Raw genomic sequence first — 14,879 nt, forward strand, 5'->3', positions numbered from 1 at the left:
AGCATATATTGCTACATGGTAGATACACTTGCATCTCTGTTGATTTTTAAAATGTATGTTCTAGGAAGGTAAAGGGGCAGGCAAGGACATGAGTAGTTAATACCAAATGAAGTGAAGAGTAAAAGTGTTAGTTGCTCAGTCAGGTCCAACTCTTTGCGACCCCATGGACTGTAGCCTAGCAGGTTCCTCTGCCCATGGGATTCTCCAGGCAAGAATACTGGAATGACTAGTCATCCAGAGGATCTTCCCAACACAGGCATCAACCTTGAGGTTCCTGCATTGCGGGCAGATTTTTCACTGACTGTGCCACCAGGGAAGCCCAATAAAGAGTGAATAGCATGTTAATTAATCCATTCATTCATATTTCATTCATTTTGTTCATTCAGATGTCACAATATGGAAAGACTTCCTTTTTATCTGAACAGTTGGCACTCAAATTTCCCTTTGGAAAAGAACTGTCTTGATTGCAACAGCACAAAAGACTATGGTAAGTATTCAGGTTAAGTTGGTTCCCCCACCCTCTACAACCTGCAATCCTTTCCTCCTCAACTGAGAAGGCAAAAAAATATAGTCTAGGCATGTGACTTTCTGACCATCTGTATTGTTGCAGAGACAAAGCCTAAACAAACTAAGGAAAAGTTATTAACTTAGCTCTGAGGTGATCCTTCTTGTGTACCAACTGTCACAAGTTGATTATTAATATGAACTATATGATGGACATTTAAAAACAGAGACTACTAACAAGTGGTTTATGCTTTTCACTGAAATATCTATATCACAGATACCAGGCAGCAAAATTGAAAGTTTATTGAAAGCAACAACATTATTTGATTTATACTCTTACCTTAATGGAAGACCATGCCACCTCTGCCTGGAGTAGAGAGAATAACTTAGTTACTGACATCATGACAGAAACAGCGATGCTGGAGAAAACACACGGACTCTTCTCGTGCTCTGAATAAAAGATGTAATCGGATGCAATCATTTCATTAATACACACATGGGTCTGTAATGGGAAGACAGGGGACCAGATGGCCAGGAATGGACTGAGATGAAATGAGATGGGTGCTTGCAGTTTAGCAACTAACTACTTAGCCTGTATGGATTATACTAAGTCCTTACAGAATCACAGGAACACATTTTCAGAATGAAATTCTGCTTTGTCTCCAGAAGCTCCATTCCCAGAACAAGGAGAAAGCCCATCTTATGGGAGTCCTCCAGGGCTATTGTATATAAGTAGTTGATGGTGGTTATAATTGCACTAGTGCGCTAGTGCTCAAACTTAACTGCATATTAGAATCACCTGGAGAGTTCTTTAAAAAAAATACCAATGCTTGGGGCTCATCTCCAGAGATGCTGGTTTAATTGGTCTGGGGTCCAGCCCAGGCACTGGAATTTTTCAAAGCTCCCCCAGTGATTCAAAGGTGCAATAAAATTTAAGAGCCATTGCATTAGTGTAATTCCTGTATTTATACAAGTAGGCCCACTTCATAGATCAATAAAAGAAGCCAGTTCTTGCGTGGTACGATTTGGGACAGCACAGAACATCTCTGGCCCTCAAATAGCTATTCTCTCCTTCAGTGTTTGGAAAACTCCCTAGAAAAATTCATTTCTTTGAATGAAGGCTTTGCAACTTAAATGAGGATAATTCCTTTGAGAAGGATAATACATTAAGTGGTTATCAGTTATTAACACCCTGGTGTGCCTGTTTATCGGATTACTTTCCTTAATGGTGGGGGAATCAGGGGGCAGGGAATGAGTGAAGCATGATGGTGGGAAGCTCAAAGGTCAATAGGATGTGGATTCACGGTGAGTTCCAGGGCTGGGGGATATGACCAAAGGCAATCTATAGGCAAGGGGGAAGGATGAGTTTACCAAAAAGGTAAATCTTTGTGCGAGATTCTGAAGGTCAGAGAAGACTGTGAACCAAATCCAATGGAAAAGTGGGAGAGTTGCTCTCGACAAACCCTTGGCTGACTATCCAAACACCACAACCAGGGAGCTGAACATGTGAGTGGCAAGAAAGTGGGAGCCCCTTTCCAGTCTCACCCATCTCCAGAAACAGGAGGTTCTCTGGACCAGACTTGGACATTCAAGAGGGATCAGAAGGCAGGTAGATTGACAAGAACTGGAACATCACAAAGGCCTCTGGGTTGATCATGCCTGAGTTGCCAGAATTCTGACAAAAATGGGAACTGGCTAAATTTCAGGAGGTCAAGATACCAGGCAGCCAGGAGCATCCATGCATGATTGACTGAAGAACCTCGAAAATCAGCTCCAGGTCTTAGAGAGGATTCCTTTGGGGACAAACATCAATTCAACATAATTATCTTGGCTGTAGATATGAAGGAACAGGATGAATCCAGCTTTTAGCAGCCTACTCTGATGTGGCAAAAGTGCAGGAAGGGCGCCTATGGGAACTAACATATATTCTCTCAGCTTAAGAATTCTGTCCAGGCTAGGTCCTACCCATGTGCATTTCCCCTACAATTTCCTCATCTCTTCTATATAGACTGGAAACGCACTCAGCAGGAAGCCCAGCCATATCCCTTGTGGCTGGGACTCTATCTGGACCATGACAATGACAGTATAAAGAGGTGGATATATGTTCTGTCACCACCCAGGCAGGCTCTTCTGCACTGTAGCTGAATGACTTTTGAATAGTGTTGACTTAAAAGAAATCTCTTCCTGCAGGTTTAATAAGCCCCCCTGGGAAGTTCCTGATGTGAATGGGGATCACGACTTGACATAAACATGAAAGATTATGTGTCAGCAGGCCTGATTTGATTCTTAATGAGTGTTAATTTATTTGCTGTGATTTCACACATCTGCTTTGGCCACAATGTCATATTACATTAATCCTGAGATATTACTACACATACTATATTTTCTATACACAAGGTGGGGAATGGGAAATTAGTACATGTGATGTTTCTTAAAGGGATACACACCCTTTAATGCAAAGGACTAGTAGGCAGATGTTAGATATCCCCACTATTTGGATACACAATCTCTCGAGGCTAAAACATAACTTGGCGTTTGTGTCCGTGACATTGCAGAATGGTTTCCATGGTAACAAGCTCAGGGGAATCCTAAGGTACACAGCAAGCTACCATATTTAGGGTTACTTATGATTAGTGGATTGGACAGTTCTACTTCTGTATGGAATATGATTCTCTATTGCTTTGTCTGGACAATAAAATCCAAAAGGTGTTTCCCTAAACTTATAAGCCAGGGCTTAAACAGAGGGAAGAAGACACACACAAAAGATGAGAAAAATCACTCTGCAGCATAAAAGAGTCTGTTTCACCTGCCACTTATGTTCTTTCAAGTCTCACAAGACAGGTTGGGTTTGTTCTGTCAGAAGACAAATTTGAAGGTTTCATTAGTAAACAGATGTATGTAGGCCACTGGGGGAGATAAAGCTCAGTTAATCCTAGCTGTTTGTGAATGAAATGTGGAGGACTTTAACACAGAGACCAATCCCAAACCAAATGCAGTCCCTCACAAATCCCGGAGGCTACAGATGCTGGCGCCTCCCAGAGGCTGTGTATCCAGAGCTGAGATCAGCTTTCTGAGGCTGCCTCTCTGATGCTGAAGCCCAAATCTTGCACACTCAGCGGCATTTTCTGGGTTAGTTCAGTGGGTGTTGGGATCACATTAAGTAAAAGCAGCACAAAGGTGAGAGCAGGGGGCCAGTGGTCAGCAAGAAAGCTTTTTAGTGAGGGGTCCGGCTGCCCTAAGTGTGTGGGATTTTCACTGAATAAAGGGAACTTCTTTCTTCTCTTGATTTGAATGTCATCTATAGTTGTGCAGGAGCCAGGATCCGCCTCTGTTCAAAGAACATGCAGCTTTCCCAGGCTGATGGTAATAGAGAGCCAGAATAGCTACCCTACTCCTCCAACAAACTTTAAGTTTCCACAATGCTAGTTTCCACAACACTATGGAAAGCGCTGTGAGGTATAATGCATGCCCTCTGCTCTCCAAGAATTTATGATCCAGGAGAGGACAGATCAGTGGATTCACTATCATTCTTACACCTTACAAAGTTCCTAGGGGGTTTCATTTACCAAGTATTTGAAGCTACTAAGCTAAGCTACTAAGCTACAATACCTGGGAATCTGAGGTTGAAAAGAGAAGGAAACTGGATGAAGGTGCTCAGAAGCTACAGACCTCCAATGGTAAGATAAGAGTGTTGGGGATATAATGTACCTGATCAATTTAATTAACACTGCTGTATGTAATATATGAAAGTTGTTTAAGAGAGTAAATCCTAAGAGTTCTCATCACCAGGAATAAATTGTTTCTATTTCCTTTATTTTGTATCTATATGAGACGATGGATGTTCACTAAACTTGTGAAAACTATTTCATGATGTATGTAAAGTCAAATCATTACACTCTACACCTTAAATTTATATAGAGCTGTATGTCAATTATATTTGTAAAAAATTAGAAGAAAAAGAATAAAATTCTAAGCATATATAAAGGTAAGAGCAAATCCAGATATATCCATGTAGAAAATTGGATTATTCTTAGTAACTCTTCATTTCCACCCTGTATTAGAATATTTAACTAGGCCATTTGCTATGTGTCTTTACAGGTTTTTTCCCACTAGACATGGAGAGTCTTTCCCTGATCTACCAAGGGAAATTTCTGCTTGGAAAGACCTAGCTTCAGAAAGCCAACAATCCAGGTATGATTTTACTTTAGATGCTTTCAGGTGGCTATGTCCCCATGACCCAAACCATGTTTAATTTCTTCTTCCTTTCTTCCTTCCTTTTCTCATCTGTTGAAACTATTTGTTCCTCCTCGCTAGGACCCTTAAAGAGCACTTTATTCATAGTTTTTTCCTTAACTACTTGCATGACTTTAGGTACCTAGTCTTTGGATCAGTTTTAACATCTACCAGAGCTACTGGTGAGAACGTGATAAAAATACAGGTACCTAAACCTCACTTCTATAAGATTTAATTTAGCAGATCTGGGAGAGGATTCCAGCGTTTGTATTCCTGTTGAGTATCCTTAGATGGGCAGCAGCAGCAGGCGGGCTAAGATTCACCGAAGTTTATTCTTCAAGTTCTATTTTTTTCATGCAAAGCTATTATTTTAATAGAGTAGAATGAGTTTTAAATAAGAATTAAAGAACTTCCCAGTTGTCTAAAATGGGGATCTTCAATCAGGCGGGAATTGAGTCAGAATCCAGTTGGTTGAGACAATGTACTGAGGAAACAGATTCCCAGTTCTACACAGAAGCTTTTCATATAATTGCAGCACAACCAGGACAATTTATTAACTAAGAGTATTGGGCTCAAAAAAAAAAAAAAAAGAAATACATAAAAAAAGAATGAAGTGTTATTTGCATTGACAGGGATACACTTGGAGGACTTTATGCTAAGTGAAATAAATCAGAGAAAGATAAACTGTATGACAGGGGTCCCCAACCTCTGGGATCTAGTGCCTGATGATCTGAGGTGGAGCTGATGTAATAATAATATAAAGTGCACAGTAAATGGAATGCATTTGAATCATCCTGAAACCAACCTCCCCCCCACCCCACTCTGTCTATGGAAAAACTGTCTTCCACAAAACTGCTCCCTGGTGCCAAAAAGGTTGGAGACCGCTGCTGTATGATATCACTTACATGTGGAATCTAAAAAAATACAACAGACTAGTGAATATAATGTAAAAAGAGACAGATTCACAGATACAGAGAACAAGGTAGTGGTTACCAATAGCGAGTGAGGAAATGGGGAAAGGCAATGTGGGATAGGAGATTAAGAGGTACAAACTATTAGATATAAAATAAATTATAAAGATATTCTGTACAACATGAGCCATGTAGTCAATATTTCATAGTAACTATAAAGGAAGTATAACCTTTAAAAATTGTGAATCATTATGTTGTATACCTGTAATGTATATATTGCATATCAAATATATGTCAAAATTTTTTTAAAGGTTAAAAAAGGAAACATAGCATAGTAATGTAAGACAACTTATAAATGATTTTTAAAAATAAAGAGTTCATTTTTTCAAGGTGTAGTGGGGAGAATAAGGTTTTTAATCTAAAAGAAGGCTACCGAATCTAATAAATGAGTCTTTTAAAAACACAGAATCTGTGTATAGGTGTTTCTGTGTGTTTATACATGTACACACGTGTGCTCATGTATTAAATGTATATGTCATGTTAGTGTAATTTTAAAACAATTAATTAAATGATAAGCACTTTAGTCAGAGTCCAGTACTTCAAAACTGCAGTACCTCAAAACGTGAGAATGTTTGAAACGTCTTTCCTGTGATCCATGTCCTTAGGATCACCATCTTAAAGGGTTTGGGAAACCCACATGTATAGAACACCATGCAGCCTATTTTGGGGACATTTATATATGTGCAACAGATTTCCTCAGGGACTTTCTCATTCATTCACTCCTTGTCTGAGACCCTTCACCCCAAAGAGTCTGCTAGGGAAGGAGGAACTACAGGGAGCTAGAGCCGAAGGGAGAGGATGGAAGTCTGAGCAAACACACCAAGTCTGAGTTGGGGAATCACCATTCCATCTGGAGGCAGATTAGGTACCATCTTTGTACCTCTTCTCTGCTGCTAAGTCGCTTCAGTCGTGTCCGACTCTGTGCGACCCCATAAACGGCAGCCCACCAGGCTCCTCCGTCTCTGGGATTCTCCAGGCAAGAACACTGGAGTGGGTTGCCATTTCCTTCTCCAATGCATCAAAGTGAAAAGTGAAAGTGAAGTCACTCAGTTGTACCCGACTCTTAGCGACCCCATGGATTGCAGCCCACCAGGCTCCTCCATCCATGGGATTTTCCAGGCAAGAGTACTGGAGTGGGGTGCCATTGCCTTCTCCGGTACCTCTTCTCTACCCTGCAGGAAATAAGGAGCATTTGCCATAGCCATAATGTTCCATTTTCACCCTACACCTTTCTCCATTTTCAGTGGACTCTTTCCTCCTTTGCAGTGAAAACCAACTTCCTTGGTCTAAAGGTGTCAAGTCTAGGAGAGATCTCACTTGATCCCTCTCTCATTGAAGCTTAGGTTGTGCCTTTAAATGTCATTTTATGTAGAGGTGCACTGTGAGTAGACTCAAGCTCATGCCCTGTACCCAGCTCTTCCCAGTATCTGGGCCACCAACTAGCCAACTAACTTGTATGGTCACAAACTGAAGGCTCATCATGATGTAGCTTACATAATACATGTATAATAATATGTGCGATGATCCCTGTGGATAATTAAGGCTGCATTACCTGTCTAGAAGGGAGCTGGTAGCTCTTTCACAGTGTGTTTTTTAAAAGGGTGATGACTACTCACTGTGCTTTTCATACATATATATAAGAGGGACTCAACTACTGTGTCTCCTAACACCTAGTTCTGTGCAGGCGTGCTCAGTCACTCAGTCCTGTCGGACTCTTTGTGACCCCATGGATTGTAGCCCACCAGTCTCCTCTGTCTGTGAAATTCTCCAGGCAAGAAATACTGGAGTAGGTTGCCATTTCCTCCTCCCCAGAGACTGAACTCACATCTCCCGCAACTTCTGCATTGGCAGGCAAGGCATATTCTTTACCCCTAAGCCACCTAGGAAGCCCCTCCTAATACTGACCCCTGAGCTAATTAGTATCAGTGTGATTGTCTTAATTTTCTAGCTATAACCAATTAAGCAGTTGCTCCAGAGAGAACTGTCAGCAATATGTCAATTTAAAAACAGAAACCAGGAGCTGCTGGTTGACAGTATAGAAAGCCAAGGTTGGAAAACAAAAGTGATGGTGGAGTGAGACTGTGAGTGGCTCTTCTAGCTAGTTGAATACTGAGCTTCCTTATCATCCGATTAGCTCACAGTTTACCCGAGAAGTACCCACTCCTCCAAATAAATAAGTAAAAGATAGATATAGAATAGCAGAGCGTCTGGGTTTGCGCTCGGGAAGCGAGTCCTTTAACCATGGCCATCCGCTCGCTCAAACTAGGCACTTAGGTAGGGAGTCTTGTGCTCAAACCCCCATCCTCAGAGACAGCTTCACTCCTACATTTAAGCTTCAGCCTAAATGAACACTCCGAGCTTTCCTCATTCCTGTATCGGATTCACGATGGCACCGACCGCAGACTCACTCTTAAGCCACGCAGTCCTCCCTTATGAGAGACTGAAAAACGTCCTATTGTTGCCCCCGCTTTCCTTCCCCCAACCAGCATCTCCATTTAGAGAGGGAATTTCAGTTGCATCACCAAACACAAAAAGCAGAAGGTGAGGGATGCAGGGAGAGACGCTAAACTCCCTGCTCACACCCCTCCCCACTCACCCACGCGTCGGCTCCCGGCTCCCCCTCCTCCTGCCCCGGGCTGGCGGTCAGGTGAGGTTACCTGGGCGCCCCGAGAAGCCTCGAGGGGCGCAGCGATCCTTCCTCCCGAAGTCGCCCCACTCCCCACCGGGCCCCCAAGACTCTGGCCCCTTCTCCCCCTGCGCGCGTCCCCTGCCCCTCGGGCTCCGGCGCGCAGCGACAGCCGCACGCAGCGCTCGGCTCCCCTCCGCCGACCTGGCGTGACGCAGGCGGAGACTACTTAAGGCCGGATTAGAGGCGGCGGCCGCGGATTCCCGAGCCCTGCAACCGGCTCCGCGCGCTCCGCCCCGGCTTCGCAGGCGGCAGCGCGGGAGCGCCCTGTGCCCGCTGAAGTGCCAGGCGCGGGGATTGGTGCCCGGACCTTTCCTCGGCCCCTAACCCCCGGGAGTGAGTGGCGCTCAAACACCTCGCTCGGGCGGGCGAGAGCTCGCGGACCTGCACGCGGCCACCCCCGCTCCGCCCCGCCCCTCGCCCGGCCATCCCCCGGCTCCAGACCTGACCCCCGGACGGCGCCCGAGGTTCGTGCCCGCTCTCCGGACCGCGCCAGCTGCCCATCAGTTGGACGCGCTTGGGTTTCCTTCCCCATTTTCCCTGTTTTAAGTACAATAAAAGGGAGAGGGGGAATCTTGGATTTTTAAAAAATTTTGTTTGATTCTTTAATTGGGGGGCATTTCGCTCCCAGTCGGGAGGTGCGGCCCGGGGAGGGGCCCGAAGCGGGAACGTGCCCGGTGCTGCCCAGTCTTTGTCTGCTGCCTCCGGATGCACAGCGATGGGGGAATGGACCATCTTGGAGAGGCTGCTGGAAGCCGCGGTGCAGCAGCACTCCACTATGATCGGGAGGTAAGGGCGACGAGCCGGCCATCAGCGGGCCCCGTCGGGCGGCCCCCGGGAGTCCTTTCTAACGTCCAGACCGAGCCCCAGCAGCCCTCAGACCATCCTCTGTCTCCTTCCCATCATCCTTGGTCCACGCGCCTGTGTTCCCAGCACTGAGGGATTGCCTGACGCCCAGTGATGCCCCCCTCCTCAAGCTGCTCCTCATCAGGAATCCATCCCTTCCCTATGAAGCACCGCCAGGGGATTCACTTTTCTTCCATTAGCAAAGGAGTTATTGGCTCAGTCGTGGTACCCCCACTCTCCGGAGTCAGAGCCAATCTTCATCCAGCTCCCTAAATAGAATCTACAAAGAAGGCAGGATTGTATTTGGACAGAGAAGGGCAAATGGGGAGATGGATTTGCTCTTCGGAGCAGATATATCTTTCCCCAACAAATATTTAACAAGCTAAACTGATTTGCCTGTTAAAACCTACAGTGTCAGAAACCCACACACCCAGCTGACACATTTTGTCTCTGTATAAACTATATATATTCATGTATATATGTGTATATATAGTTATAACTATCTGTTTATGTAAAGCTTAAGTTCAGTATTCATATTGAGGATAAACTGAATATCCAGTTGGAGCACTTACATATACATAATCTGTGTGTAGACTTTGTATTTGCTGTATTCAGCTATTCCATGTGCATTTGCCATATCCAGAGGGAAGTTATATTTTGTGCCTCTCTACGTTACATGTATACAAATGAAATTGATCTGTTGTAAACACACCACGTCCAGTGTATGGAAATGCACATGCTTAAGATCCCTGTAGTATGAAGTGTTCCCAGACTACCAACACCCAGCAGAAGGGGAAGAGACCAAAAGGTTTGCTGAATTCCCAGTTCAGGACCACTCTGGATGGATAGCTCCCCAGTCAAGGACAGAGCTGGGAACTGAGCAATAGGGCTTTTCTATTGAGTCAGTGACTCAACCCTTGAGAACCTCTCTCCCTCCCTTTTCCCCTGCTCAGGATCCTCCTGACTGTGGTGGTGATCTTCCGGATCCTCATTGTGGCCATTGTGGGGGAGACGGTATACGATGATGAGCAGACCATGTTTGTATGCAACACACTGCAGCCCGGCTGTAACCAGGCCTGCTATGACCGCGCCTTCCCCATCTCCCACATACGTTACTGGGTCTTCCAGATCATAATGGTGTGTACCCCCAGTCTCTGCTTCATCACTTACTCTGTGCACCAGTCTGCAAAGCAACGAGAACGCCGCTACTCTACTGTCTTCCTGGCTCTGGACAGAGATCCTCCTGAGTCCATGGGGGGTCCTGGAGGAACTGGGGGTGGGGGCAGTGGTGGTGGCAAACGAGAAGATAAGAAGTTGCAAAATGCCATTGTTAATGGAGTGCTGCAGAACACAGAGAACACGAGCAAGGAGACGGAGCCAGATTGTTTAGAGGTGAAGGAGCTGACCCCACACCCATCAGGGTTGCGCACTGCAGCTCGATCCAAGCTCCGAAGGCAGGAAGGCATCTCCCGCTTCTACATTATCCAAGTGGTATTCCGAAATGCCCTGGAGATTGGGTTTCTGGTGGGCCAATACTTTCTCTATGGCTTCAGTGTCCCGGGGTTGTATGAATGTGACCGCTACCCCTGTATCAAGGAGGTGGAATGTTATGTGTCCCGGCCTACTGAGAAGACTGTTTTTCTAGTGTTCATGTTTGCAGTGAGCGGCATCTGTGTTGTGCTCAACCTGGCTGAACTCAACCACCTGGGATGGCGCAAGATCAAGCTGGCTGTGCGAGGAGCCCAGGCCAAGAGGAAGTCAGTCTATGAGATCCGCAACAAGGACCTGCCCCGGGTCAGTGTTCCCAATTTTGGCAGGACTCAGTCCAGTGACTCTGCCTATGTGTGAAAGGGCAGGTTTTGGGAAGGCCTAGGGGATGACAAGTAGCCTCAAGGCAGATGACTATGGAGGGTGGCTCTATCTGCCCTCATTTATGTGACTGTCATCATTGAGATATATTGAATGAGGCTGGTTAAGAGAAGATCTTGTATCAATCGGAGAGGAGGGAAAGTAGAATCATTACCACATCACACCACTGGTTCCAGAGACACCTGGACAGAGTGATGAGATGGATGAGTTGGACTCCTTTGGGCCCTTTTCTTCTGTGGTCCAGTTTGATCCTGATCATAGTGGACTTGAACAGCTACCAAGTAGGACTTAGCTCTGCTAAGCTCTGTATTCTGGTGAATGGCATGAGTCAACTATTTTACTGGTACAAAATTTGTGACCTATCTCAATATATCCCTTCATCCTGGGCTGCAGGACAAACATCCTTGAGGCATCCTTCATGTACCTCCCCCATCAGCATGCCCCTCTCTCTCAACCCAGGACAGCATGCCAGCTTTCTCCTCAATCTGGCCTTACAGTAGACCTAATATGGTTTATCTGCAAGCTAGAGGGAATTCTGTGGGGTGCTTTTCAGAGAATGGCCATGGCATAGGTTTGCACCACAGCCCCATCTGATTGGCCCTTAGTCATTATGAAAACCTTAGGAATGTCTCAGTATTTCCAGTTTTCTAACTCAAACTGCACTGGTGCTGTTTATTAGGGGCAGGGGTTGGGTGGGAGGGAGGGGAATCCAATATGCAACTATAACAGTCCTATGGGATGGTCGTTGCACTGTTAGGCATGCGGTTATGAGCTTTGGGATATTTCTGCCTTCCAGATTGTGGACCTTGGACAGCATTAAAAATATTTTTGTTGTTGTTGTTAATATCAAGGGTGTCTACCCAAGCCACAGAATCTCTAACTGGTGTATTTAATTCATATTCTTATATAGTTTTGTTGTGCAACACAGCTGCACTTCATTTTGCCATGGTTTGAATTTACCTGTGTGCTCACACCAGAGACCTTAATCAGCCCATGTCAATCCTGATTTATAATTTTATCAGTTATTTTGGAAACACATACAATCACTGGCTTAGGAAACCTGAACCAAAACACTATTGGCTAACATGCGTTTACGGATACTCATTTGAGACATATACATATACCAAAGGTTCAAAAACCTGTTGCTTTGGACTGTGAATATATTTCCTTGTCTTTGCTCTTATTTATTTAAGTGCCATACTATACCTTTCATATCCACTGTTTATTTAGTTAAAGCATTGGCCAAGAGTAATATCTGGATAATGTACTTTTTATGAAGCCCTCCGTTTCCTTTGCATTATCATTATGATTTTTGGTTTAGATAACAGACGTGATGTAATACACAACTGAGGATATGTTTAAAATAAAGTTCTTGCCTTTTTTTTTAATGGGAAGAGTCTGCAATTTTATGTTTTGATTTGGATTCTATTTATTTAAATATATGTTCAAAAATGTTTTGTCACATATTTAAAAATCAGAACTGTGAGGGCAGGAAGTGATGGATGCTTGAATAGTACTTGGGGGATGACTGATAACGTCTAGTCACTAACAGATGAGACAAGACTGGTACATTTTGTGAAAGTTTAGAAGACTGTGATGAGGTATTCAAATAGTGGTGTTTACTAACTCCTTTCCATTTTAGTCCAAGATTTCTCTGCTTGTCTAAGGATATTTCTTGTAATAAAATGTCAATGCTGCAACATATTAGTTTATTCCAGGAGTGGAATTATTTTTCCCATTTTACCATACTTTCCTGCTTTCAGCTGTCACATTTGGCAGCAGGCCGTGCTCCCTGTGCTCGTCTATTTGAGACCGATGTTTAAATGATGCTAATCCAGTAGTCAAACAGAACCATCTAGACCAGCATTGTCCAATACAACTTGGTGTAATGATGGAAACTTCTATTGTCTTTGCTGCTTAATATGACAATGACTATTGAGCTCTTAAAATGTGGCTAGGACAACTAAATAACTGAATTTCTAATTTTATTTAATTTTAATAATTTAAATACCCATATAGGGTTATTGCTACGTATCATAAAGCACAATTATAGACTTTTAATCAAGCACTTCTTATCGGGTTCTTCCAAAAGAGATTAATCCTTTGCTTATGTGTCTTAAGATATTACTTTTTAGCAACACATTTTACTAACATATTTGGCATTTTCTTTCTTTTTTATTTTTTTTATAAACACCTTTTTATTTTATATTGCAGTATAGTTGATAAACAGTGTTGGTGATAGTTTCAGGTGTACAGCAAAGTGATTCAGTTATAGATATACACATATCTGTTCATGTTTGGCATTTTCTGTCTACATTAATGGTCCCATTAGTTCCGTAAACTAATGTGCTTCCTCAGTCCTTAAATGCTATTCACCTAATTCCAATACGCCCTTCATCTGAATATTGCAAAACAATGTGAAATTTCTTGGATGATTGCTTTTCAAACACGATTGTTGTATCCTTTAACTATGACAGTGTGGATGCCAAATTTAGAATGAAAATCTGTTTATTTCAATCTATAGGTTTCCATCTGCAGTATAAATAGGCAGTTGAAAAGGATTATTTTTGAGTAAAGAAACAGATCCTCCTCTGTTTTGTGTTTGGTGAGCTAAAAATGTTTTAAGATGCCTCCCAGAGATGGAGGAAGAGTGTTGCTTGAGAGCTCTTAGCATATGCTTGGGTGTGAAAGAAGTAGGAAGCTGTGTGGAAAACAAGGGCTGTTGTATTTATGCCACAATGTGGGACTGGAAGAACGATAGTGTTTCCTGGTAGAAATGCATCCCGTATCAGTGGAGCTCTCTGATGTTTCCAAACACCTGCAAATGCAAGATTAATTCACTTGTTGGTAGTAGAGAAGGGACACACCTTCCGCTTGGCTTACAGAGTCATTCCTCAGATTTACTGATGTGCGTCAGTCTGATTCTTTCGCTTTCTATTAATGAAGGAAATACACTGATGATTTGATGGTTCACATAGCTATGTGATGGGTATGATCTTAATCTGTACTTTTGAGAGGACAGCACCAATCTCTTCATATAAATTTAAGAGCCCTATAGTGAACCACAGGGCTTCCCTGATAGCTCAGTTGGTAAAGAGTCTGCCTGCAATGCAAGAGACCCTTGTTCAATTCTTGGGTTGAGAAGATCCACTGGAGAAGGGATAAACTACCCACTCCAGTATTCTTGGGCTTCCCTCATGGCTAAGCTGGTGAAAAATCCGCTTTCAATGCGGGAGACCTGGGTTCAATCCCTGGGTTGGGAAGATCCTCTGGAGAAAGGAACTGCTACCCACTCCAGTATTCTGGCCTGGAGAATTCCATGGACTGTATAGTCCACGAGATCGCAAAGAGTTGGACATGACTGAGTGACTTTCACTCGCTCACTAGTGAACCACAGGCCCTTTTGGCCTGTGTGTGCATACTGGGTGTGTGTGTGTGTGTGTGTGTACATGTTGGTGGGGGTTGGTGGGTGCTAAGGCATAAACTGAGTCTAAAAGTTTGAAGAATAGCCTGGAGAGACTAAAGTTACTTGGCCTGGGGAAAGGAAAGCCTAAAGTACGGAATTTGTCATTTTTAAGTCCTTGAATATTTAAAGGGTTAAAAAGTATAAGGGATAACAGCTGTACTTGCTGACCTCTGAGAGCAGAGGAAAAAGACTGGATTCAAAATCAAGGGTGTAGAAAATTAATAAAGTACCAGAAAGAACATGGTTTCTCTTTCACCTCTGCTTTTCTTTCTTTCTTTTTAAATGCTGTTTCTTTTGCAGGGAA

The 14,879-nt window shown here is 43.7% G+C and overlaps 1 protein-coding gene across 1 annotated transcript; it reads left to right on the forward strand.

Annotated features, from left to right (window-relative positions):
• Positions 1-9,112: 9,112 nt before the first annotated feature.
• GJD2 (gap junction protein delta 2) lies at positions 9,113-11,088 on the forward strand. Its single transcript, XM_068966187.1, has 2 exons — positions 9,113-9,183; positions 10,194-11,088. The coding sequence occupies exons 1-2, from the start codon at positions 9,113-9,115 to the stop codon at positions 11,086-11,088; spliced, it is 966 nt and encodes a 321-aa protein (XP_068822288.1).
• The last annotated feature ends 3,791 nt before the right edge of the window (positions 11,089-14,879 follow it).

Source organism: Capricornis sumatraensis, chromosome 2 (assembly GCF_032405125.1).
Source record: "Capricornis sumatraensis isolate serow.1 chromosome 2, serow.2, whole genome shotgun sequence".
Classification (NCBI taxonomy): Eukaryota; Metazoa; Chordata; class Mammalia; order Artiodactyla; family Bovidae; genus Capricornis; species Capricornis sumatraensis.

What these genes read in the sequence shown, in the direction of transcription:
- GJD2 (XM_068966187.1), top strand. Translation starts at nt 9,113, where the DNA reads ATGGGGGAATGGACCATCTTGGAGAGGCTGCTGGAAGCCGCGGTGCAG. An exon ending in CACTCCACTATGATCGGGAG is followed by an intron (nt 9,184 to 10,193) that starts GTAAGGGCGACG and finishes TCCCCTGCTCAG; the next exon opens with GATCCTCCTGACTGTGGTGG.